General features: G+C 36.5%; 1 protein-coding gene across 5 annotated transcripts in view; it reads right to left on the reverse strand.

Moving 5' to 3' along the window:
- CTNNA3 (catenin alpha 3) overlaps positions 1 to 26,844 on the reverse strand; it is a 1,737,547-nt gene that overhangs the window by 1,522,484 nt on the left and 188,219 nt on the right. For all 5 annotated transcript variants that reach the window (XM_082408616.1, XM_082408615.1, XM_082408617.1 and 2 more), the window contains one exon: positions 4,573 to 4,692. In XM_082408616.1, the coding sequence (XP_082264742.1) occupies positions 4,573 to 4,692 (120 nt within the window). The remainder of the gene's footprint in view (positions 1 to 4,572; positions 4,693 to 26,844) is intronic.

A 26,844-nucleotide genomic window follows, 5' to 3' on the forward strand; every position in this document is an offset into this window, starting at 1 on the left:
GGAGGGGGAGGGGAGGGGAGGGGAGGGGAGGGGGAGGGGAGGGGAGGGGGAGGGGAGGGGAGGGACGGGAAAGGAAAGGAAAGGAAAGGAAAGGAAAGGAAAGGAAAGGCAAGGCAAGGCAAGACAAGGCAAGGCAAGGCAAGGCTAAGCTTACACCTAGGAGAGAAAGCACAATAATCCACCCCCACCAACCCTCAAAAATAGTAAAAGAATAAAGCAAAGTATTCCAGGGATATATGTGGCCTAGAGAAAGAAATCTCTCAAAATGATGTTTAAAATGTCATAGAAAGGGACAGAAAATAAAATCTAATGAAAGAGTCCAAGAAAATAATTATAGTCAGTTTATTGGGCATCCCTAATTCATAGCTAAGGTAATATTGATGTTTTGTGTTTGTTTAAAGAAATAGATGTAAAGTGAAATATGTTAGGACAAAACGTAAATAATACATAAGGCAAGGAGCAATCTGTCAACGTTTGGCATCCAGGAAGCCTCAGGGTTAATACCCTTCTGAATTTTAAAAGTGCAGTAAGGCTTCCCTAGTGCCGCAGTGGTTAAGAATCCGCCTGCCAATGCAGGAGATACAGGTTCAAGCCCTGGTCCGGGAAGATCCCACATGCCGCGGAGCAACTAAGCCCGTGCGCCACAACTACTGTGCCTGCGCTCTACAGCCCATGAGCCACAACTACTGAAGCCCACGTGCCTACAGCCTGTGCTCCGCAACAACAGAAGCCACCGCAATGAGAAGCCCGCGTACCACAATGAAGAGTAGCCCCTGCTCGCCGCAACTAGAGAAAGCCCACGCACAGCAACAAAGACCCAACGCGGCCAAAAATCAATAAATAAAATATATTTTTAATTATAAAAAAAAAAGTACAGTAAAACACATCAATTAATTGCCTATAATCTGAGGCTAAAACTTTTGGCATGCTTCCTTGTTCATAGCAATAACAGCACCAACAAGTATTTATTGAGTATTAGCCACGGGTCAGATACTGCTGTGAGCACTGCAGAGCATACAGCATTGAAGGTGACAGACAAGGCCCTGTCCTTACAGAGCTCACGTTCTGTCACAGAGAGAAATGATAAATATGGTTGGACCAGGGAACAAAGCATGACTAATTCTCTGGTACAAAGCAACCTGCCTTATAAGGCAGAAGCTTTCTTGCTGAATGGCAATTTTACAGAGACCTAAATCTTTTCTGGTAGGAGAAACTTACTAATGTGTGTTTATAGGTTTGGGGGACTTTACAGAGGGTAGGATAGGACATAAAAGACAAATCCCACCAAGTCAGAGAAAAGGTAATGTTCTGACTCTTTAAACCCTGCCCATCCAGGAAACACAACAATTCCTCTGTGGCTTTGGTACAGAAGAACTTGGTTAATATTACAAATTTCTAGGAAGCTTTGCTACATTTGGAAGCTAATGGGAAACAAAGTTTGTCTTTCTCTTCTCTGCCACCTCCCTCATTCACTATGTCTTCTTGTAATCATCTCTTTTTTTCCCTTTCTCTATTTTGAGATTTTTTAATTCTTCAAAAATCAATGCTTTCACTTACTAAATGCATATAGTATAAAACCAAATATAGTTTAATTTCCCTCACTTTATCCCTCTTATCTTATCCCTATAAGTCCCTTTCCCTCTTTTTTACCGCTCTTTGGTCCCTGACTTTCTTTCTACTCTACCATCCTTTTTCTGACCATTTCACTCTAATTCCCCTTCCATCTTTTCCAGGTAGAAAAAATGATCACTAGACATAGGGAAAAGCAGAATCAAGTAAAACAAAGGGTTGACAGTATTCTATGTACGCAGGTAAGTCTGTTTCACAAGAATTTGTCATTTTGAGTTTAAAAAAAAATTGCCTTGTGTGAATAAATTTCACTAGAACTAGGGTTACTAGATATAACACTCAAAGATTGTAAACATAAAGTTTTATACATTTTCTTAGCTGTCTGAAGATATTCTGTCAAAAATTCTTTTGTGTTTTTGTATATACTGAACAATTTGCATGAGAGAAAGAGAGGAGGAGAGAGCTGCCCCGGTCTCTGCCTCTCATCAGATGCCCATTTTCAAATGTCTCTTTAAGCCCCATGTGTGTCCTATCCTAAAACTGTCTTCATACTGCATGCCTAGAACTCCTCACTCTACTATCCCCCCCAGCCTGGCTCCCTGCAGGGATATTGGAGAAAGCCCAGGTTTGGAGTCAGACTGGTACCTATTTGAAGCTCAGCTTTTACTTGCCTAGTGACTTTAGGCAAGTTACTTAACTCTCTTAACAGTTTCCTCGTCTGTAAAATGGTGCTCATAAAACCAACCTTATTATAGTGTCACAAGTATTTAATGATCTAATCCATAAATGTTCTAATCACACTATGTGGCAGACAGTTGTCATTTAATAAATAGAATATAAGATTTATATACGCATAAACATACGTCTACATATATAAATAACCACGTGCCCATCTTTCTCTCACATACACATGCAATTTACCTGTCTGTCCTCAATGCCATTCTCCCAGTTATGCCCTTCTGCCCTTGAAGCATTCACATTTTTCCAAATTCCCAATTAGCTAATATAAGAATCAAATCACTGAAAAGGTGCTGATGAGAAAGGATAAGAGAAGAGGACAGTGACTGCTGCCTGCCAACTCAAATACCCACCAGTAGTATAATACGGCTCTTGGAAACAAAACTGCACTAAAAACTACACAGGCCAGAGCAGTGACCCCCAGTGGTATAATACGGCTCTTGGAAACAAAACTGCACTAAAAACTACACAGGCCAGAGCAGTGACCCCCAGTGGTATGATACGGCTCTTGGAAACAAAACTGCACTAAAAACTACACAGGCCAGAGCAGTGACCCCCAGTGGTATGATACGGCTCTTGGAAACAAAACTGCACTAAAAACTACACAGGCCAGAGCAGTGACCCCCAGTGGTATGATACGGCTCTTGGAAACAAAACTGCACTAAAAACTACACAGGCCAGAGCAGTGACCCCCAGTGGTATGATACGGCTCTTGGAAACAAAACTGCACTAAAAACTACACAGGCCAGAGCAGTGACCCCCAGTGGTATAATATGGCTCTTGGAAACAAAACTGCACTAAAAACTACACAGGCCAGAGCAGTGACCCCCAGTGGTATAATATGGCTCTTGGAAACAAAACTGCACTAAAAACTACACAGGCCAGAGCAGTGACTCACAGTGTGAATTTTAAGCAGCATCATTTGGGAGCTTACTGTAGTAGCTCTCAGTAACCGTGACTGCTTCTGTTACATGTGCTAATACCTAGGCCTTCACTAATATAAAATGAATAAATAAAACAAATGGATATTGGGTCCTTTTTCATATAAATTAAAGTATGTGCAAAGATATTGCGTTTGCCCCAGAACACTCTACAAAACAAATATAACTCCTAGGAAAATAAGATCATGAGAAGGTTAAATAAATGCCCACGTAATGTCTGTTATAAAGCCAAGCCTAGAACACAATTCTCTTTTCAAGTCACTATTTCTAGACCACACCATGTTGACTTCATGAGGTTTAACTAAATAAAGGAAGTACTGCTTTGAAATCCCCCTTCCAAAAGATCCAAAATTTGTAAATTAGGCAATGTCAAGAGAGTCACACCCTTTGCCACACTAACGGAAAACAGTCTTAAGTAATGGACTCGGTGCCTGGCCATGGGAGTCAGCCACTTAGTCATTTTTCTAGATGCTCTCCATCATTGAGCACATTCCCACATTTCATGCAACCTAATTTAAACATCTAACTGGTTTTTCTGATGGGAATAAACATTCAGCCCCAGTAAAAGCTTGATGATCCTGACACCTAGTGGCTGTGAAGAAACTGGAAAAGATCCAGTTTGGGAAAAGTAGCTACCTACTATGGCAGTATCTTGCAAACACACAGAATTTAATGATTATTACATTATAAAATATGAACTCTAAAAGCAACCCTATAAAAGTCTATTTTGGCTCTGGATTTATCTTGTGGTCTATAAAAAGAGGCTAAAAGACGTGCACTTGGAAAGCATGTTTCCCTTTAACCTTACACATTTAGCAAATTTTTACTAATCTTCAGAGATCAAACAAGAAAACTAAAGCTAAACTAAAAAAAAAAAACTATTTGGCATATTTATGACTCCTTTCTTTAAGCTTGTATGTACATCCACATCCTTTTCTTGGTCTTGAGGTGGTTTTTCTCCTCACGTATCCCCCTGTCAAATATAAAAGCCACCTGTTCAAGCCACATAGAGGTTCCCTTTATGCCACTAAGGCATCCTTAGTCAAAGGGTAGTTGAACCTTCACAAACCAGCAGGAGTTTTCTTTAAAAGAGGTATAAGGACACTCGTGGAAACCCCCAAAGTGCACATATAAAAGCAAGGACAATGTTGAATGCCGCAGGAAGCCGTGTGAACACGGCAGGTCAGCACCACACAGCACAACTTATTTCTGCCCTAAACATTAGAAGATAAGTCTCCCCAGACCCACCTGAGCCTCTGACAGGCAGGAAGGCGAGAAGACTAAAGTGTTCGTATCGTCCACCAAGGAGAGCTCTGAATCCTACCTGCTGACGTTTGAAGGCTAAATAGTCCAGATTTTCCAGCTCCTTCCCAAGCTTCTGGTAGGTTTTCTGGAGGTCAGATTTGTTGGAAACATTTTTAAGAGACTCAAATGTCCTCTGAAACTGAAATCGAAAACAAAAGTAAATCATTAGGATAGCAGCATATTTTTCTCAAATTCCTAACCAGTAACACAGACAAATAGTCAATACTGAGCCTCAGTTTCTCCCATTCATAATACAGAGGTAACAGAGGCTAGCTAATTGCCTTTCAATTAAATAGTTAGGCACAATTATACAGAATTAGAAACTATGTGCTAAGTACAAGCAACATTATTGCATGAATGAGAAGCCTGTTTAGTCCTCATTCTAACAAAAGAACATACTGCATTAAAAAAAAATTTTTCCTTAACTCTTCATGTCTTAGGATACACTGCTACTACTCCTAAAGAAAAAAATTGCAATGAATGTATAATTTCAAATCATAATGAGAAAGTATTAAAAAGAGCTCTCACATCCCAATCATGGAAACAAATTTATGTAAAGGTAGCCACTTGCCTCTATAGAAACATTTATGCAGAATAGGCACCCAGCAAACTTCAGCCAGGAAGATCTCTCAGATCTTATATTTTCAGAAGAAAAGGAAAACAAATGTTTTGATGATCGAAGCATATGTAGCATGTTCAGCAAACATTTATTCATTTCTGCTCTATAACAGACATGAGTTAATGAAATCAGTTCTGCTGAATCAGAATGCTCCATTCATTTTTAAGTCAGATACTAGATAAACACAAAGAAGACAAATTGCAGTGTATCACAGAATATTGTTCTGCTACTAATAATTAAGCAAAAGGAGCTCACAAGAAATTGAATTCTTGGTTTATTTTAGTAAATTAGAACATACTTTAGAGGATTAGTGATTGAAAATGTCAAGTAATATCATTTGCAAGACATTTGCATCTGCTCTTTCTTTATGTCATTTATTTCCCATATTCTCAATGTGTGCCATTAGATAGAATTCTACAGATAGAGACTTCACCATCTTAAACACACCAGAATTCCACTGTGACTATGATGCTACGAGACAGGCTAATAAGATTTTATAGAATATAATTAAGTTTCCAGGGAAATGATTTGACCCTTACTATTTCAAACTCCATGGAATAAGTCATATTATAATGGCATTCTACTGAATTAAATCCTCAATTTCATGAAAGCAACATGCTTATCTCAATCCAAGGTGACAGAGGAAAAAGAAATAGGAAATAATAGTGCTAAACTTTCACAGCAGGACAATAAATTAAATTCAACAAACAATCTTTTAGAGCCTACTATGCACAAGGCTCTATGAATATAAAACATATTTCCTGCCCTAAAGTAACTTATAGACTACCAGGGAAATTAGACATGAAACTCAGAACTGGGAAAGATACTGACATTTACTGAGTGCCTGCTCAGTGCCAGGTACTTTATCCTTTCCAATTTAATTCTCACAAGAACCACAGGAGTTCCTATTTGTCTTCCCATTCTACAAGTAAACTGAGACTCAGAAAGCTTGAACCATTTTTTTTCAATAATACATAATTTTAATTCATAAAAACGATACATTCCTTAATTTTTCTTTCACCCGGCCTCTTCTCCTAATCTGGCTTTGCCCAGGTTCTCCTGAGAACCACAAAACCTTATATTAGGCCAAATGTTCCTTTTTTTCCAGTTTTATTGATATAATTGACATATAGCACTGTATAACCTAAGGTGTGCAGCATAATGATTTGATCTACATACATCACAAAACGATTATCACAATAAGTTTAGTGAACATCCATTATCTCATATAGATACTTTTGTAAGAAAGTATTTTATATTTCTTTTTAAAGAAATATAAAAAAATATTATTTCCTTGTGATGAGAACACTTCGAATTTACTCTTAACTTTCATATATAACATACAACATTGTTAAACGTATTTATCATGTTGTACATCAGATTTCTAGTACTTATTTACCTTTTAACTGGAAGTTTGTACCTTTTGACTACCTTTGTCCAATTCCCTCTCCCACCACACCCCGCCTCTGGTAATCACAAACCTGATCACTCTTTCTACGAGTTTTTTTTTTCGTTGTTTAGTTGTTTGTTTTTGAAGTATAACTGACCTATGTCAGTTCCTGGTATACAACATAGTGATTCGATATGTCTATATATTTCAAAATGGAACTGGGTTTTTACTATAATGTTTATGCTTTTTCTACTCTACCATTATCTTTAACACAAGGCAAAGTAGTAAAAGGAGTGCAAAAAAAGAGATAAAAGTAACATGTGGTGGGACTTCCCTGGCCGTCCAGTGGTTAAGACGCCACACTTCCAATGCAGAAGGCATGGGTTTGATCCCTGGTGGGGGAACTAAGATCCTTAATGCCACAAGGCATGGCCAAAAAAAAAAGTAACATGGTGAAATATTAAAAAAAACATTGATACTGACAGAGAGACTCAGGTCATATAGAAGACATGAGGGAATTTGAGTTGGGCCTCAAAGGAGTTTTCAGAGCATTAAATGGGAACTGATTCTACCCATCAGTTTAAACAGCCAAAGTCTGTTCATTTTCCCCCTTTTGTAGCACAGTAAACAACTTTCTTTTAACATAATTTTAATGACCTTTATATAAATTATTTATCATGTTGTATGATCATTTCTGTGCCTTGCCCACTTCTTGGTCCCTTCTCACTATGTTCAAATCAAACTAATACCAGATCTGAGATTCTAAACAATTTAAGTAATTTTATATATAAATTAACATAAACTATTTTACCAAACAACCTGTTTAATTCTAAAGCATTCTTCATCCCCTGCATCTTCTCTTCTCTAAGAAATATTAGCTCTATTTCTTAACTATTTCTTCTTCACATTTATCTCTGTGAATTTTATACAACTCCAAATAGGAATTTTAGGGTAAACATATTTTCAAGACTTCAAAACAAGAAACATGAAAACCAATACTTCCAGGTAATATGTCCATGGCCAAAGAAAAAAGGGAAAAAATCCAATAATGATACATTCCCACAAGATGTTTTCATTAAACATCAGAGTTCGCATAATGTGGAGATTTAAGCTTGAACTTTCATTATCAGGACTTACATCCTCCATTTATTGATACTAAATAGTTCCAAGTACTCAAACTATGATGATTCATTCATTTAAGTACATTTTTTCACTTAAAACAACAAATAATTATCAAGGAGAGGTCATACAAAATCTATAATATAACTTTAAGCTAGATCCCTATCAAACACATCCCATTCCCATCTGCTCACATATACACTTAAAGATGCTAAAGAGTAAAAGCAATAATTTTACCTTGCAGGTGCAGCTGAAGTACAGAAGACAAAAATAAGACAAAGGTTAAGGGGAGATTTATATTTTACTTAAGGAGATTTAATGTTGCCTTGATTTGAAAATTTTTTATTCCAATAGGCCACTGTGCTTGATAATTGAAACAGACCTCTTGAGATTTTCTACATTAGTTTAGTGCACTGCAGTCTCATTATATTGACTGTTTCTCAAAATAAATGACCTCTCAGTTGAAGTCGGGAAAGGAAGCACAAACAATCTAAGAGATTTTAATATTTCTGGATTTTACCTGTTCAAAGTTTTGAGTGGGAATTTTAAATGAACCAAAACCCCAAAATAATTTGTTGAACATTGAGTTTATCCTGTGTTAATATTTTTAACTCATTGCAAACTAAATTCAAACTTTAAAAAAAAAGCCCAATGAATAAATTTGAATCCAAAACAAACCTAGGTATGTTCTAAAAATGTCAAAACTGAATATTAAAACGGTCTCTGTACTGAGAAAGAAATCCAAATTCTGTCCTATTTGACTACCTTACCAAATTTCACACACAACAGACGAGAATAAGAAGATGCAAACAGTATCTCTAAGCCCAAACAGTAAGTATTGTATACCATAAAAGTAAGCAATGTAAACACACCCAGAGTGTTTTCTTTTTTTTTAATTTATTTGTTTGTTTGTTTATTTATTTTTGGCTGCATTGGGTCTTTGTTGCTGCACTCGGGCTTTCTCTAGTTGCGGTGAGCGGGGGCTACCCTTCATTGCGGTGCACGGGCTTCTCATTGCGGTGGCTTCTCTTGTTGCGGAGCATGGGCTCTAGGCACGCGGGCTTCAGTAGTTGTGGCATGCGGGCTCAGTAGTTGTGGCTCGCAGGCTCTAGAGTGCAGGCTCAGTAGTTGTAGCACACGGGCTTAGTTGCTTCGTGACATGTGGGATCTTCCCGGACCAGGGCTCGAACCCGTGTCCCCTGCATTGGCAGGCGGTTTCTTAACCACTGCGCCACCAGGGAAGTCCCAAAAATAGTAATAATAGTAATCCACAAAATATACAACAGAGACCATGACTGCTCATCTCCCATTAAAATAACTGAAAATCTGCTTTGCAGAAAAGAGAAGCATGAGTAAGGCAGAAAAGAAAATATCTAGTTTGACTCAGCATTCCCTCTTCCCAAATACATTTTCCTCCTTTTCCTGACAACATGTTTTGAAATAAATCTAAGCCAATGTTCTATACAAACTACACATTTAATGAGTTCACGAAAATTATGTAGATTCATGGAGTAATTTGAGAAAGAGGACAAGAAGAAACCAGCTGAAGCAGCAGGAAAAAATGCAGCCAGGGCTCTGGCAAGTAAAGTTTCCCTGGCACTCACTGCCAATGCCCTGGCTTCCTCTTGTAGTCAGATCAATACAATCAAATAATTCCACAGCTCCAGCAGCCTACTAATTACCATAATGAAAAAATACTATAATTGCTCCAAAAGAATAGCCAGCTCAACAGTTGTCATTTTTCCTTATTTAATATTTTGTGCATTTGTACAAGGTACTAGATGTTACCTATAACATAAAAAAAATTCCATACTTACAGCATTATATATACAAAAGAGTATTCTATAAGTACCTGATTGAAAGCACTGAATCACCGAGTGTGATCTTAGTGTCCCTAAAATGTCAGTGTGAAATAGTGCCAAAAGATTCTGGAAACTAAAGCAGATGGAAGGAATGAGCAAAGAAAAAATATTAATGCTCTATAAATATTAATGCTTAGAGTAAAAAGAAATTGTTTTAAGCATAAGAAATGGCTAATCCACCCTACTTAAATATGGCAAATACAGAGCAACCAAAATGAAGTAATATTGAGAAAAAAAATTATTTCATTTTCTGAACTCAATCCATTGACTTTCATACATATTTTCCAAATGAACTTACCGGATGATAATATCACTCATGAAAAGGAAGTTTACAGCTAAAGCTGAAAATTAAAGGACACATATATCTCAAATGATTTTTTACTGTAAGGAATGATAACCAAAGTTAAATTAAGAACATAGAACAAAATTGGGCTTGAAATCTAAACTAGAAGCAGTCTTGTGGAGTTGAAAGTACACTGGCCTTGAAGTCTGGGTTCAAGTCCTTGTTATGCCGTTTAATAATTTCATACCTTTGGACAAGTCACTACTACTCCAATTCTTGATTGTGTTACCTGTAAAATGGGAGAAATTGTCCTTGCCTGCCTGTTTATAAGATTGTTGTGACATCAGCTGAGGAAAAATCAAACACATTCATTCTACAAATCTTTAACATGGGCCTGGCAACATGCCAGCCATGCAAGAAATGGAGGAAAACAGAAGAGAAATAGCTCTTGCCCTAGAAAAGCAAATAATCTAGCTTTACAGATTACTGCTTTATAAATTTTAAAGTTCCATAAAATTGTAAGAGACCACTGTCATTAAACTCATGCCCATTCAGTAGTGAATGAGGACTGAACAAAAGAGTAATTCAATAATTATTTATTGAGCATCTCTGAGCAAGGAATTTTTGAGAGAAATAGATACACTTATTTAGATTTTTTTCTTCAATATTACTATAAAACTTATTTTTATTTATTTATTTAATTCTATTTTATTGTGGCAGAATACTTAACATGAGATACGTGCTCCTTAAAATTTTAAGTATAAAATACATTGTTGTTGTCTATAGGTACAATGTTCTATATAAGATCTCTAGTTTATTCACATAGCTTAACTGAAACTTTATGCCCACTAATTCCCCAGTTGTGTGTTCTTGGCACCCTTGTTGAAGATCAGTGACTGTATACACATGGATTTACTTCTGGGCTCTCCATTCTGTTCCACTGATCTACATGTCTGTCTTTATGCCAGTACCATACTGTTTTGTTTACTGCAGCTTTGTAATATTTTTGAAATAGAGTAGTGTGATGCCTCCAGCTTTGTTCTTCTTTCTCAGAATTGAGTTGGCTATTTGCGGTTTTTATGTGGTTCCATATGAATTGCAGAGTTGTTTTTCAATTTCTGTTGTAAAAATGCCATTGGGATTTTAATAGGAATTGCTTTGAATCTGTAGATCACTTTAGGTATGGACATTTTAACAATATTAAGTCTATCAATCCATGAACATGGGATGTCTTTCCATTTGCGTCTTCTTTAATTTCTTTCATCAATGTTTTATAGTTTTCAGTATTACAAGTGTCTTTCACCTCCTTAGTTACATTTATTCCTAGGTATTTTATTATTTTTGGTGCTACTGTAAATGGCATTGTTTTCCTAATATCCTCTTCAGATAGTTCATCATAAGTGTATAGAAATGAAACTGATTTCTATATCCTGATTATATATCCTACAACTTTACTGAATTTGTTTATTAGTTCTACCGGTTTTTTTGGTGGAGTCTTAAGGGGTTTTTTTGAATATAATATCATCTTATTTGAAAATAGTGACAGTTTTTCTTCCTCCTTTCCAATCTGGATGCCTTTTATTTCTTTTTATTGCCTAGTTGCTATGACTAGGACTTCCAATACAATTTTGAATAAAAGTGGTGAGAGTGGGCATCCTTGTCTTTTTCCTGATCTTAGAGGAAAAGTTTTCAGCTCTTCATCATTATGTATGATGTAAGCTGTGAGCTTGTCATACATGGACTTTATTATGTTGAGGTGCTTTCCTTCTATTCCTAGTTTGTTGAGAATTTTCATCATAAAATGATGTTGAATTTTTTTCAAACTTTTTTTCTGCATCTATTGAAATGATCATGTGATTTTTACCCTTTATTCTGTTCATGTGCTGTATCACATTGATTGATTTTCATATGTTAAACCATTCTTGTATACCACATAATACCCACTCGGTCATAGTGTATCATCCTTTAATATGCTATTGAATTCAGTGTGTTAGTATTTTTTTGAATACTTTTGCATCTATGTTCATTAGGGATATTAGACTGTAATTTCTTTTCTTGTAGTATTCTTATCTGGCCTCATAAAATGAGTTTGAGAGTGTTCCCTCTGCTTCAGTAGCTTGCAAGAGTTTGAGAAGCACTGACATTAATTCTTCTTTAAATGTTCAGTAGAATTCACTAGTGAAGCCATCTGGTCCTAGGCTTTTCTTTGTTAGGAGGTTTTGATTATTTATTCAATCTCCCTTCTTGTTATAGGTCTGTTCAGACTTCCTATTCCTTCATGATTTAGTCTTGGTGGTAAGTTGTATGTTTCTAGGAATTTATACATTTCTTCTAGGTATTGTTCACTGGTGTATATTTATTCATAGTAGTTTTTATGATCATTCTTTATTCCTGTGGCCTCAGTTGTAATGTCCCATCTTTCATTTCTGATTTTATTTGAGTCTTCTCTCTTCTGTTCTTAGTTAGTCTAGCTAAGGTTTGTCTATTTTGTTTATCTTTTTAAAAAACCAACTCTTAGTTTTGTTGGGTGTTTTTCTCATTTTCCTATTTTCTATTTCATTTATTTCTGCTCTAGTGTTTGTGATTTCCTTTCTTCTTCTTTCTTCTAACTTTGAGCTTAGTTCTTCTTTTTTAGCTCTTTGAGGTATAAAGTTAAGTTCTTTGCTTGAGATCTTTCTCTTTTTTAACACATTATTGACTGGGGGATTCTTGCAGAAACTAACGCCTGTGCCAGCGATTTGTTATGTAAGTGAATACTGAAACACCCACGTTTGAGTAAATATCAACAACTTTTTTTGCACTTAATGTATTTATTTGAAGCTTTGTACATGTCTTACTAAAGCATTCTAATATTTCATTAGAGTGTGATAGGCCGTATAGCAGGCACCTCTGTGCAGGGGAATAGAACATCTATTACAAACATACCGTGTTGCACTGTGCTTTCCCCTGGAAAAGCAGACTCTACACTTTCTGGCTGCATTTGTCTTTTTAGCCCTGTGGTTATTATTTCCTCTAGAATATGTTATTTTATTTTACCTGATAGTAGACAAGGTGGATCTTTGCGCAGGGCTCTTTTAGAAACACCACAAGAAGGACCAGGTGCAGGACTGCCACTACATTCACCAGAATGGTCAGTTACCCATTCTCTAGGTATTGCTAACAAAAATTGCTTGTAAGTCATTTTATTCTGTGCATTTAGGCTACAATAAATTTTAAAGCATTGAATAAACCATTTTCGAGTTTTCTGGAGGATATTGAAGTTTGCCAGATATTGATCAGATCAATCAACTCCTTTCATATATTTATTATACTCTAATATACAAGTAGGCTTTAGTTATCTGATGGCCAGTCCTCCTATTTTCCTTTCCCGTAGATACTATGGAGGCATCATGAATAGTTGTCACCATGCAGACTAGCCTCTTGCCTTTCCAGAGAAGAAGAATCATTTCTCCCTTCCATAAGAATGCCATTTCTCCCCTCTGTAGATTTTTAGATTTCTCCTTTAATTGGTTTGGTAGACCACAATTCCCTCTTATAGTCCCACAAACTCTGGTTTTATTTTTCAACAATATTTCAGATGTGGACACACTGTTGTAAAAACTGTCTTGGTGAATATGGTACCATGAACCAAGATAAGGTTGTAGGACTGATAATATTGTTTCTTGCAGTTTCTTTCCTTCACCCATGTAAATCTCAAGGTTGCATATATATCCAGTTTCACTTTCGCTAACCATCCTGACCAAAATTCCATATTTTGTAAGTTTTCCAGGGTTATAGGTTTTGAATCTGAGTTGTCCTCTCCACTTTATCATTGCCTCATCAAGTAATAGCTCTCGTTTGGGTATATAGATCGATTGAAATTTTGGTAGAAAATAATCCAAAAGAGGTTTAACTTTTGAAATTCTGTCTGCAGGAAGTGGAGTTTCTGAGTTATCATTAAAGTGAAGAAATGTCATTATTTGTTCAAACCTTCTTCTTGTCATAATCTTTGGAAAGATAGGTGTTTCAAGTAAGGGATCAGTCGACCAACAGTCTTTCCAGTGTGACTTTCTTATTTGTCCCATCAAAATTATTAATCCAAGAAACTTCTTCATGTCACTATCAGTTACATCAGTCCATTTTAAAGCCTTATCATACTTTTTATATGATTTTTCATTCTGTTAGTAATACAAGTTTGTTTGAGAAGCGACCAACTTGAAAAAGTCATTACCAAAAATTAATTCTGTAATTTCACTAACACTTTGCAGGTTATTACATTAACAGTTACACCTGACACACCTGTAAAGACTTCAAATTTTCGTGAAATGTTGTCTTCAAGCCACTCTTCTGTAGAAGCAAAGGAGCATTCTCTAGCACTGTGAGTTTCATTTTCACTTTCTGTATCAGAATCAGTCACTAAGGTTTTTTGTCTTTCTGTTGGCCTAATATTCACATCATCTGAATCAGAACTATATTCTGAAGAACTATAATCTTCTGAGACACTAGTATATATGTCACCTGGACAATCAGAGAAAGTATCTGCATAAAATTCACCAAAAAATTCTTCTTCACTCAAAATTTCTTGATGAGTCATTTTTTAAAATTTTACAGTAATAAACTTGCATTTATAATATACACAAGGTTGGAACAAAAACCTAACAGAGCAAAATGTGAATGATAACGACAATCATAAGTTGTATAATGAACCCCTGATCAATTTTAAGCTCTAACAACTTTGCATGGTGATGTTAATTGTATCACTCTCTAAAAACATATTGATACATCTCCGGTCAATAACGTTCAGGTAACAAAAGACGTATTAATAGGTCTCTGGTCAATAATGTGTTAATGTAGGGATTTATCTCTGTGAACTTCCTTCTTAGCACTACTTTTGCTGCATTCCATAAATTTTGGTATATTTTCATTTTCATTTGTTTCAAGGAATTTCCTAATTTCCTTTCTGATTCCAACTTTGACCTAATGGTTCAAAAATGTGTCATATAATTTCCACATATTTGTAAATTTTCCAGTTTTCCTTCTGCTGTCAATTTCTAGTTTCATTCCATTGTGGTAGAAAAGATCCTTGATATTATTTTAATCTTCTTAGATTTGTTAAGACTTGTTTTGTGACCTAACATGTTATCTATCCTGGAGAAAGAGCCGTGTGCATTTGAGAAGAATGTGCATTCTGCTACTGTTGGGTGAAATGTTCCATATATGTCTGTTAGGTCCATTTGGTTTATACTATTGTTCAGGTCTTCTGTTTTCCTACTGATCTTCTGTCTAGATGTTCTATCCATTTTTCAAAGTGAGGTACTGAAGACTCCTACCTATTGTATTTCTATCTATTTCTCCCTTCAGTCTGTCAGTGTCTGCTTAATACATTTAGGTTCTCTAATGTTGGATGCATATATATTTATAATTGTTATATCTTCCTGGTGAATTTACACTTTCATCATTATATAATGGCCTTCTTTGTCTCTTTTGATAGTTTTTGACTTAAACTTCCTTTTGTCTAAATATAGCTCCTGCTCCCTTTTGGTTACCATTTGCATGGAATATCTTTTTCCAGCCCTTTACATGCAGCCTGTATGGACCCTTAAATCTAAAGTAAGTTTCTTTTCCACAGCATACAGTTGGGTCTTGTTTTTTTTTTTTTTTTTTTTTTTAAAGCCTAGCTTTTAAATGTATTTATTTATTTATTTTTGGGTGTGTTGGGTCTTCGTTTCTGTGCGAGGGCTTTCTCTAGTTGCAGCGAGCGGGGGCCACTCTTCATCGTGGTGCGCGGGCCTCTCACTGTCATGGCCTCTCTTGTTGCAGAGCACAGGCTCCAGGCATGCAGGCTCAATAGTTGTGGATCACGGGCCTAGTTGCTCCGTGGCATGTGGGATCTTCCCAGACCAGGGCTCGAACCCGTGTCCCCTGCATTGGCAGGCAGATTCTCAACCACTGCGCCACCAGGGAAGCCCCGGGTCTTGTTTTTTTAATCCAGTCAGCCACTTTGTGTCCTTTGATTGAGGAGTTTAATCCACTTACATTTAAAGTAATTATTGATAGAGAAGGATTTACTATTGCCATTTCATCAGTTGCTTTTGTTAATCTCTTAGTTCTTTTTTCTGTCTTTTCCTCTCTTGCTCTCTTCCTTTATGTTTTGCTGGGTTTTTTAATATTGATATGCTTTGATTTCTTTGTGTGTGTGTGTGTGTGTGTGTGTGTAACTTCTACTGTATTTTTTGTGGTTACTTTGGGGTTTACATAAAATATAACAGTCTGTTTTAAGCAGATAACAACTTAAGTTCAGTTGCATACAAAAACTGCACTTTTACTTCTCACACACACACACACATACTTTATGTTATTGTTCTCAAAATTTACATCTATTCATGTTGTATAATTTTACCATATTTTTAGTCATAGCTATTTTAAATATTTTTTCTCTGTTTATCTCTGGGCTTTCTATCCTGTTCCATTGATCTATATTTCTGTTCTTGTGCCAGTACCAAACTGTCTTGATTACTGTAGCTTTGTAATATAGTCTGAAGTCAGGGAGCCTGATTCCTCCAGCTCCATTTTTCGTTCTCAAGATTGCTTTGGCTATTCGGGGTCTTTTGTGTCTCCATACAAATTGTGAAATTTTTGTTCTAGTTCTGTGAAAAATGCCAGTGGTAGTTTGATAGGGATTGCATTGAATCTGTAGATTGCTTTGGGTAGTAGAGTCATTTTCACAGTGTTGATTCTTCCAATCCAAGAACATGGTATATCTCTCCATCTATTTGTATCATCTTTAATTTCTTTCATCAGTGTCCTATAATTTTCTGCATACAGGTCTTTTGTCTCCTTAGGTAGGTTTATTCCTAGATATTTTATTCTTTTTGTTGCAATGGTAAACGGGAGTGTTTTCTTAATTTCACTTTCAGATTTTTCATCATTAGTATATAGGAATGCAAGAGATTTCTGTGCATTAATTTTGTATCCTGCTACTTTACCAAATTCATTGATTAGCTCTAGTAGTTTTCTGGTGGCAGTTTTAGGATTCTCTATGTATAGTATCATGTCATCTGCAAACAGTGACAGCTTTACTTCTTCTTTTCCGATTTGGATTCCTTTTATCTCTTTTTCTTCTCTGATTGCTGTGGCTAACACTTCCAAAACTATGTTGAATAATAGTGGTGAGAGTGGGCAACCTTGTCTTGTTCCTGATCTTAGTGGAAATGGTTTCAGTTTTTCACCATTGAGGGCAATGTTGGCTGTGGGTTTGTCATATATGGCCTTTATTATGTTGAGGAAGGTCCCTCTATGCCTACTTTCTGCAGGGCTTTTATCATAAATCGGTGTTGAATTTTGTCGAAAGCTTTCTCTGCATCTATTGAGATGATCATATGGTTTTTCTCCTTCAGTTTGTTAATATGATGTATCACGTTGATTGATTTGCATATATTGAAGAATTCTTGCATTCCTGGAATAAACCCCACTTGATCATGGTGTATAATCCTTTTAATGTGCTGTTGGATTCTGTTTGCGAGTATTTTGTTGAGGATTTTTGCATCTATGTTCATCAGTGATATTGGCCTGTAGTTTTCTTTCTTTGTGACATCTTTGTCTGGTTTTGGTATCAGGGTGATGGTGGCCTCGTAGAATGAGTTGGGGAGTGTTCCTCCCTCTGCAATATTTTGGAAGAGTTTGAGAAGGATAGGTGTTAGCTCTTCTCTAAATGTTTGATAGAATTTGCCTGTGAAGCCATCTGGTCCTGGGCTTTTGTTTTTTGGAAGATTTTTAATCACAGTTTCAATTTCAGTGCTTGTGATTGGTCTGTTCATATTTTCTATTTCTTCCTGGTTCAGTCTCGGTAGGTTGTACATTTCTAAGAATCTGTCCATTTCTTCCAGGTTGTCCATTTTATTGGCATAGAGTTGCTTGTAGTAATCTCTCATGATCGTTTGTATTTCTGCAGTGTCAGTGGTTACTTCTCCTTTTTCATTTCTAATTCTATTGATTTGAGTCTTCTCCCTTTTTCTCTTGATGAGTCTGGCTAATGGTTTATCAATTTTGTTTATCTTCTCGAAGAACCAGCTTTTAGTTTCATTGAGTTTTGCTATTGTTTCCTTCATTTCTTTTTCATTTATTTCTGATCTGATCTTTATGATTTCTTTCCTTCTGCTGGCTTTGGGGTTTTTTTGTTCTTCTTTCTGTAATTGCTTTAGGTGCAAGGTTAGGTTGTTTATTTGAGATGTTTCCTGTTTCTTGATGTACGCTTGTATTGCTATAAACTTCCTCTTAGAACTGCTTTTGCTGCATCCCATAGGTTTTGGGTCGTCGTGTCTCCATTGTCATTTGTTTCTAGGCATTTTTTGATTTCCCCTTTGATTTCTTCAGTGATCACTTCGTTATTAAGTAGTGTATTGTGTAGCCTCCATGTGTTTGTATTTTTTACAGATCTTTTCCTGTAATTGATATCTAGTCTCATAGCGTTGTGGTCAGAAAAGATACTTGATACGATTTCAATTTTCTTAAATTTACCAAGGCTTGATTTGTGACCCTCTCTTAACTTTTATACTAGAATGAAAAGTGATTTACCTACCACCATTACAGTAATACAGTATTCTGTATTTGTCTATATATTTACCATTACCAGAGTTTCATACTTCCTTATGCTGTAGTGTTGCTATTTCAAATCTTTTCATTTCAACCTGAAGTACTCCCTTTAGCTATTCTTGTAAGCCAGGTCTAGTGGTGATGAACTCCATCAGCTTTTGTTTGGTAAACTCTTTTTTTAGTTTAGGAAAAAAAAAAAAAAAAAACCTTCCCTGGCCTTGAGTAGTACCATGTTCACTATGATGTTCTCGAGCTCCACAGGCTATGGTGCCAACAGGCCCACCTGGTTGAGCCACCAGCCATGACTGCACAAGGGAGCTGGGACTGGATGGCAATTGCCATGGCTCTATTTGGCTCACAGTGACCACACCATAGCTTCCCAGGCCTTCCTGGCTCATGCCGCCTGTCATGCAATCTCCCTCCCCTCCCAGTACCACCCTGACAACCTTGGAAATTCTTTATTGCTCCATTTTTGAAGATCAGTTTTGCTGGGTATAGTATTCTTAGATGGCAGTTTTTTTCTTTCAGCACTGCCTCTGGCCTGCAAAGTTTCTGCTGAAAAATCCACTGATAGCCTTATAGGGGTTGCCTTGTATATGACAAGTTGCTTTTTTCTTGTTTGTTGTTTTTCACTCCCTTTTTGTCTTTGACTTTTGACAATTTGACTACAGTAGTCTGCCCTTATTGCAGGGATACATTCCAAGACCCCCCGGGGATACCTGAAACCATGGATAGTACCAAACCACATATATACTGTTTTTCTTATACTAACAGGTGGGTAGCATAAAAAGCATGGATACACTGGACAAAGAGATGATTCATGTCCCAGACAGGACAGAGCAGGATGGCATGAGATTTCATCACACTACACAGAACAGCATACAATTTTAAACTTATGAATTGTTTATCTCTGGAATTTTCCATTTAATATTTTTGGACCACAGTTGACCATGGGTAACTGAAACCAAGGAAAGCAAAACTACAGGTAATGGCTACTACTGTATAATGTGTCCAGCATAGATTTCTTTGGGTACATGTTTTTCAGTATCTTTTGGGCTACCTAGATCTGGATGGCCATTTCTTTCCCCAGATTTGGGGTATTACCAGCCATTATTTCTTTGAATAAGTTTCCTGGTCCTTTTTCTATCTCTCTTTTCTCCTGCTGATACTCCCATAATGTTTAATGGTATTCCATAAATCCTTTAGTTACCTTCACTCTTCATTTGTTTCTTTTTGCTCCTCTGACTAAACTATTTCCAGTGACCTATCTTCAAGTTCACTGATCCTTTCTTCTGCTTGATCTAGTCTGCTGTTGAATTTTTCAGTTCAATTGTTGTGTTCTTTAGCTCCATGATTTGTGTTTGGTGCTTATTATATTTTTTATCTCTTTGTTGAAATTCTCACTTTGTTCATGCATTGTTCTCTTGGCCTCAGTGAGCATCTTTATGACTGTTATTTTGAATTCTCTGTCAGGTAAATCATATAACTCTGTTTCATTAGGGTCAGTTTCTGGAGATTCATCTTATTCCTTTGTTTGGAACATCTTTGCCTGATTCTTCATTTTCCTTAGCTCTCTGTGTTGGTGTCTACATATTCAACAAAGCAGGCACCTTTCCTAGACTTTGTGGACTGGCTTTATACAAGAGAAGACCTCCCACCAATCAGCTGGGCTTCTACAAACTCTCACTCCCTATGGAGAAACAGACAGCTGCAGTTTTTGTCTACTTACTCTGTGCTGAGCCAGAGGGGGCAGGGAGCTGTGGTGTTTTACCAGTCTAAGCCACTCCCTCCATTTCCCCCTACCAGGTGGCTAGAGTTTGATGGATCCATCAGAACTCCAAGACTGGCAAGACAAAGCCAGTTTTCTGGGGAGCCCCCTCAGAAAAGCTAGAGTGTTGGACTATGAACCAACCGCCAGGGGCAGGGACTCAAGTGAGAAGGTATCCCAAATATCCCTACTGAGGCAAGACTGAACACAAACCTGATTCATCATTCAGTGAGCATTCCACCAAACCACAAGGTCTCAAAGATTTGTGAACAAAGGTTTAAGTTCACCCTATAAACCTCCCCCAGGTGATCTCATACAAACCTATTGCTTCTCCTAATGCTTACTTCTTGAGGCTTTCCAATCTTATTCGCTCCAAATATATCTTTCAATATTTAGTATCTCTCATACATACCTCAAATCCAATATGTATAAAATCCAGAAACTGCTTCTCCTCTATATAAACAGCAAACAAATGTCCTCAAAGCCCAACTAGATTCCTCGAAGGTTGCTTGATGCTTCCCTTTCCCTCTGAACAGATTCCAATCACTTTCCAAATTGCAGACTGTTCCTCCCTCATTTTTATCATTCATTCCCCACCCCACACCATCATTTCACAACCAGATGACTATATCACCTCATCACTGGCATCTCTGCCTCCACTCTGGCCCCCTTGCCCACTGTTACCAGAATAATAGTCCTAAAATTCAAATCTGCTTGTATCATTTCCCTTCTTAAAATCTTTAATAGTTCCCCCCTAGCTTTCAGACTAAAGTTCAAACTTTTTAACTTAGCACATAGGCCTGTCACAAGTAGGTCTATGCCTACCTCTGCAGCTTCAACTCTTGTTCCTCCCACAAAATTATCCTTCATCCCAGCCATTCAGAACTACTACTGGTCTTTAAGCATGTACTATTCCCTCAAGTTAAAATGCTCTCTGCCTGCACCACTTTCTTTGTCTACTTAACTCACTCTCCAGACTTGGCCCTGCATTATTCATTCAAAACACTCCCTTGATATAACTGCCATCATGCCTCCACAATAATTCCAGGAGAGCTGAATGGATTAATTAATGAAACTCGAGCTACCTGGAATGATGCAGGTCCTTTTTAAAAGTTAATTTTTTTTTACATGGCTTAAATTTCCTGTGTCTCTAAAGTTTTCAGTATGAAATTCAGCACAAATCCAGCAATTTGTGTCCTATTTGTTTCCATTTCTTATTTCTCCTATTCCATCTAATACCAGTCCTGTGACTTGGTTTTTTTCTTTAAATGTTAAAATCTCTCTACATATTTTGCCTAGAATCTTCTGTAGAATATACTTGGCTTCTAACAGCAATTTAATTGTATAGTAATTTCTCTCCTTATAAACTGCTGATATTTTTAAAAATAAGATTTAGAAACCCTTTTGCTGGTACATATCTGCATTTTAACAATAGAAGGTGGCATCAAAAAGTCTCAGTTACCATTATCATAATGAGTGATTTTCTGTCAATGTTATGAATATTCTTCATATTCAGAATTATTGTTCAGTATACAAATGCTTTATAGCAATGGTTGTAGCAAATATTAAATATGTATTTGACATCAAAAGTTATTAAATAGAGGTGCCATTTCCTATAATGACATTGGTCTATTTTTTAATCCAAAGGGACAAATACTCCCATTTTTTAAAAAATAAAACTGGCTATGGTATGATAACGGAAAAAGCCAGAGAAGTTAGTTCAACTCAGGAGTCAAATTTATTTCCCTTCATTTTTAGGAATAAGGATAATATTGCACTGCAAGAGTCGAAAAATGGGAGCAAGGTACCATAGTGGAAAAAGGTAGGACAAGGAAAGGAAGGAAGGTGAAAGAAAATTTGCACCAGTTCTTACCAGGTATTTTATATATTATATCATTTAATATTCACAAGGCCCCTAAGTATTCAGAGTAAGTTTTATCATCCATATAGCTCAGAAGAAGAAACTAAGGCTCACAGATTTTTAATTTTCCCGAAGTCGCCCAGCTACTCAACAACAGAACCAGGATTCAAGCAAGGTCTCCCTGCTGCCAAAAGCCATCTTTGCTCTCCATCTTGTCCTGACCCCCAAAGAAAGCAAGAGATATGCAAGCCAACATTCTCTCAAACAAAACTGGCCCTTATAAAATTCATATGCCAATAAAATAGGATGTGGAATCTCAAGATGTATAAATAGTACAAAAAAGTTAAAAAAAATTTGATCGGTACCAGAGAGAAATTTTTAAACTTAAATTCCCATAGAAAATTATGAGCAATGGTGGTAATAATGCCAAACTGCCTTTCCAAGTTTCTACAATTTATTACATACTGAAATATTATCGTTTTTTTTCTCTGTCCTCTCTTACCTTTGATTTGGACTTATTTCCCCCCAGAAGAAAACATGTACTTCCTTAAGGAACTAGACACATTTAAAACTGCCAAGTCAGGAATCCTTGATATATTTAATTATATATTAACTCTGTGTTGGTTGGCAGTACTTATCCTATGGAGAGTTACTCAGTGAATCATGTTTGCATGAGTTGGTGGTCTCAGTCTACGTCTTCATAAATGTTTGATCATAATTGCATCTGTGGGACAGTCTCAGTGGAAAGAGGATAATTTAATAAAGATAAGGAATCAGGAAATATATAGGTACGGACTATCAATCTAAAGTAGAGTAATATCTCATTTACCTGACTTCTAAAAGGAAATATACCTCAATAGGGATGAAGAATTCTGTTATTTAGAAAAAAATTATAATAAGGAAGAAAAGAGTAAGGCCACTTAAGAAAACATCGTGATAGCAGAGGAATTCTTTGACACTGTGCAATAAAGAATAAATACCAAACAAATGTAGCAGGGATTTTTGTGAGTGTTATGGGGGGGAGAAAGACCAAAATGAGCAGAAGCTTGCATAAAATAATAAGACTGGAGGAGAGGCAGATCTTTGTCCATCATATTCAAAACTAGGAAAAGAAATAAAAAATTAGGCCACTGCTTTTGAAAGAAGAATGTGTGTCCAGAAGAAGAAATCTATATCTTCAAAGTTGATGCCCTCCCCACAAAAAACATAGATTATTTTACAATAGGATGGTGTGTGTGTGTGTGTGTGTGTGTGTGTGCGAGAGAGAGAGAGAGAGAGAGAGAGAAACAGAGAGAGGGAGTTGACTACAGAGTTCTTAGGAAAGGAACAGTTTATATTGAGGAAAATACCTTCAGATGTAATTTAAGAGAGATAGTGATATCTGAGGACACAAAAGAGCAGAGGCCAAGTCAACGGTGGCTTGACAGAGTATCTTACTCCTTAGGGGTGTGAGGGAAAACAAAGGAGGGTAGGTAGGGAAAAAGGAGGTAGAAGGACAACGAGATGAAGTTGCTTCAAAGGATTTTGAAGATTTCTAATATACAAATTGAAACCACTTAGAATATATTGTTACACTACAGAACCCCCTCCCTTTCACCTTCCAAGTTTCTAAAAGGTTTGCCATATACATGAACATGCCTTGTGCGGGAGTATTTGTATGTATATGTGTGTGTTAAAGGGGAAAATGGTCATCTTCCAAGCATGAATTAACATACTATAGAATAGTGGTAGAAAGACCATCCATAAACTAAAGTAATCCTGTGGAAGCAACAGCTTGGAGCCAGAGATGACCCTGAGAATATGAGCCTAAGAAAATTTGCAGAAATCTTGGGGAGAACATTGTACTTGACAGGACATGGAATGAGGGTTCAAACCAATTATATCTAGATCTTAAGGGCAAGGAGATCCCAGCAGATGAATGGTTTATAACCATAAGTAAGTAGGATGTGAGTAACTGAAAAATGAAGGTCAAAAAAAAAAATAGAAAAGGAATAAAAGCAAGCAAGCAGTGGTCACTTAGAGCTCTTATGGGGTTATTAAAAGCAACCATGCCAAATCATGCCAAACTAACCTCATTTCCCTTAAAACTGGGGCTAATAGACTGGTTAATCTGTGATGCCACAGATAATACATCTTGATTTCAGAAAGGCCTTTGAGAAAGTACTTGAGAATAAAATAAAGAAACATAGTTTATTCATTCAAATGAAGCAAGTTTGAAGCTCATTTCAACAACTTTATTCAAAACGTGTTAATATTTGATTGATGTTATCTAAAAGAAAGCTATATCATTAAACAATTTTTAATGAATAAATTGTTAAAGAAATCTGAAAATGACACCAATTTGGGAGGGGAAGACAAATCAAAAGTCAAAAAGATCTGGATGGATATAACAAAAAGACAACTAAGAAGATAAAATGCAATGAATATAAATATAACATCAACCTTTACATATAAAAAGATAAAACTAGTATCAGAGGAGGAAGATCTAGATTAAGAGTAGTCTGAGTTCCGAGACTTGGAGGTTTTAATTGTTCACAAAATCAGTAAGAACCAACAGCATGACAAGGCTATCATAATAGGTAAGATAATACTGGACATTAAATTAGGGAGGTAACTGTCCAAGTACATTATGGAATGTTCACATGAAAGCATTTGTTTTATTTCAAGATGTTTTGATTTCAACATTTTATGGCAGTTACCTATAATCTAGAATATGCATAGGAAAGGATTTAGAGAGATGATTTGGGGGATTTTTGTTTCTTATATTGGCAAATTAGTAATTCACAATTCAACCCTCTGCTGAAGAAAACTAACAAAATTTGATGAAATATAAAATACTTCATGTTAAAAACATCAAAGAGCTAACAAAACAGTGTGCAATTTCCTGATATAAGTTCCAAAAGAGGTAACATTTAGTATACAAAGATAGCCATTCACATGAGAAGACAAGACACCATGAGCATAATGAAATGACAGCAGCACAAGCAGACACCCAGGGAGTCCAGACACTGAAGTTTTCAAACTTTAACCATAAAACAAATCTGCTTACAATGTTAAAGTACATCAAAAAACTTAAAAGCTTTTGCACAGCAAAGGAAAACATAAAAAAGATGAAAAGACAACCCTCAGAATGGGAGAAAATATTTGCAAATGAAGCAACTGACAAAGGATTAATCTCCAAGATTTACAAGCAGCTCATGCAGCTCAATATTAAAAAAACAAACAACCCAATCCAAAAATGGGCAGAAGACCTAAATAGACATTTCTCCAAAGAAGATATACAGATTGCCAACAAACACATGAACAGATGCTCAACATCACTAATCATTAGAGAAATGCAAATCAAAACTACAATGAGGTATCACCTCACCCCAGTCAGAATGGCCATCATGAAAAAATCTACAAACAATAAATGCTGGAGAGGGTGTGGAGAAAAGGGAACCCTCTTGCATTGTTGGTGGGAATGTAAATTGATACAGCCACTATGGAGAACAGTATGGAGGTTCCTTAAAAACTAAAAATAGAACTGCCATATGACCCAGCAATCCCAGTACTGGGCATATATCCTGAGAAAACCATAATTCAAAACGAGTCATGTACCACAATGTTCATTGCAGCTCTATTTACAATAGCCAGGACATGGAAGCCACCTAAGTGTCCATCAACAGATGAATGGGTAAAGAAGATGTGGCACATATATACAATGGAATATTACTCAGCCATAAAAAGAAACAAAATTGAGTTATTTGTAGTGAGGTGGATGGACCTAGAGTCTGTCATACAGAGTGAAGTTAGTCAGAAAGAGAAAAACAAATACTGTACGCTAACATATATGGACGCTAAAAAAAAAAAAATGGTTCTGAAGAACCTAGGGGCAGGACAGGAATAAAGACACAGACGTAGAGAATGGACTTGAGGACACGGGGAGGGGGTAAGGTAAGCTGGGACAAAGTGAGAGAGTGGCATGGACATATATACACTACCAAATGTAAAATGGATAGCTAGTGGGAAGCAGCCACATGGCACAGGGAGATCAGCTCTGTGCTTTGTGCCCACCTACAGAGATGGGATAGGGAGGACGGGAGGGAGACGCAAGAGGGATGAGATATGGGGATACATGTATATGTATAGCTGATTCACTTCATTATAAAGCAGAAACTAACACACCATTGTAAAGCAATTATACTCCAATAAAGATGCTAAAAAAAAAAAAAAAGACTGAAACAAGATCATGCAAGGCATGGAAATTCTAGAGTATCCAGAGTAGTCTGAAACTGTCATATAAGGAATGTTCAAAGGTCAAGAAATTTTTAGCTTAAATAAGAGAAGACATATGTAAGTCCTAAGAGTAACCATCAGTTATTTGAAAAAATGCATTTTCCTATTGCCTTGATTCTGTGTTTCTCCAGAAAGTAAACTAGAAGCAGTGAATGGAAATAGCAGGGACGCAGCTTTAAGCTCAGTTTGAGAAAAATGTCTTCAGCAATTAGAATTATCCAATATCTGCTTCACTGTCTCACAGAATTGAGATTGCTATCACAGTAAGTGATCGCATATATTGTTAGACAGTTGTGTGTATCGCATATTGTAGGAGAGTCTATCTACTTCAGTAAGATACTAGAGTAGAAGGGCACTGAAGTTTCTCCACTACGATTTTTTCATTCTAAGTAGAAATTTAATAGAACCATAAACATTAAAAATATTCTGAGCCACTATATTCCAATGTATGGTCTGAGAAAGTTCCAGGATTAATATATTATAGAAGAGTTCTTGGGTCAAGAAATTTGGGAAACTCTGGGTTAAGCAAAGTTAAACAAG

The sequence above is a fragment of the Balaenoptera borealis genome, assembly GCF_965194805.1.
Source record: "Balaenoptera borealis genome assembly, chromosome: 10".
Classification (NCBI taxonomy): Eukaryota; Metazoa; Chordata; class Mammalia; order Artiodactyla; family Balaenopteridae; genus Balaenoptera; species Balaenoptera borealis.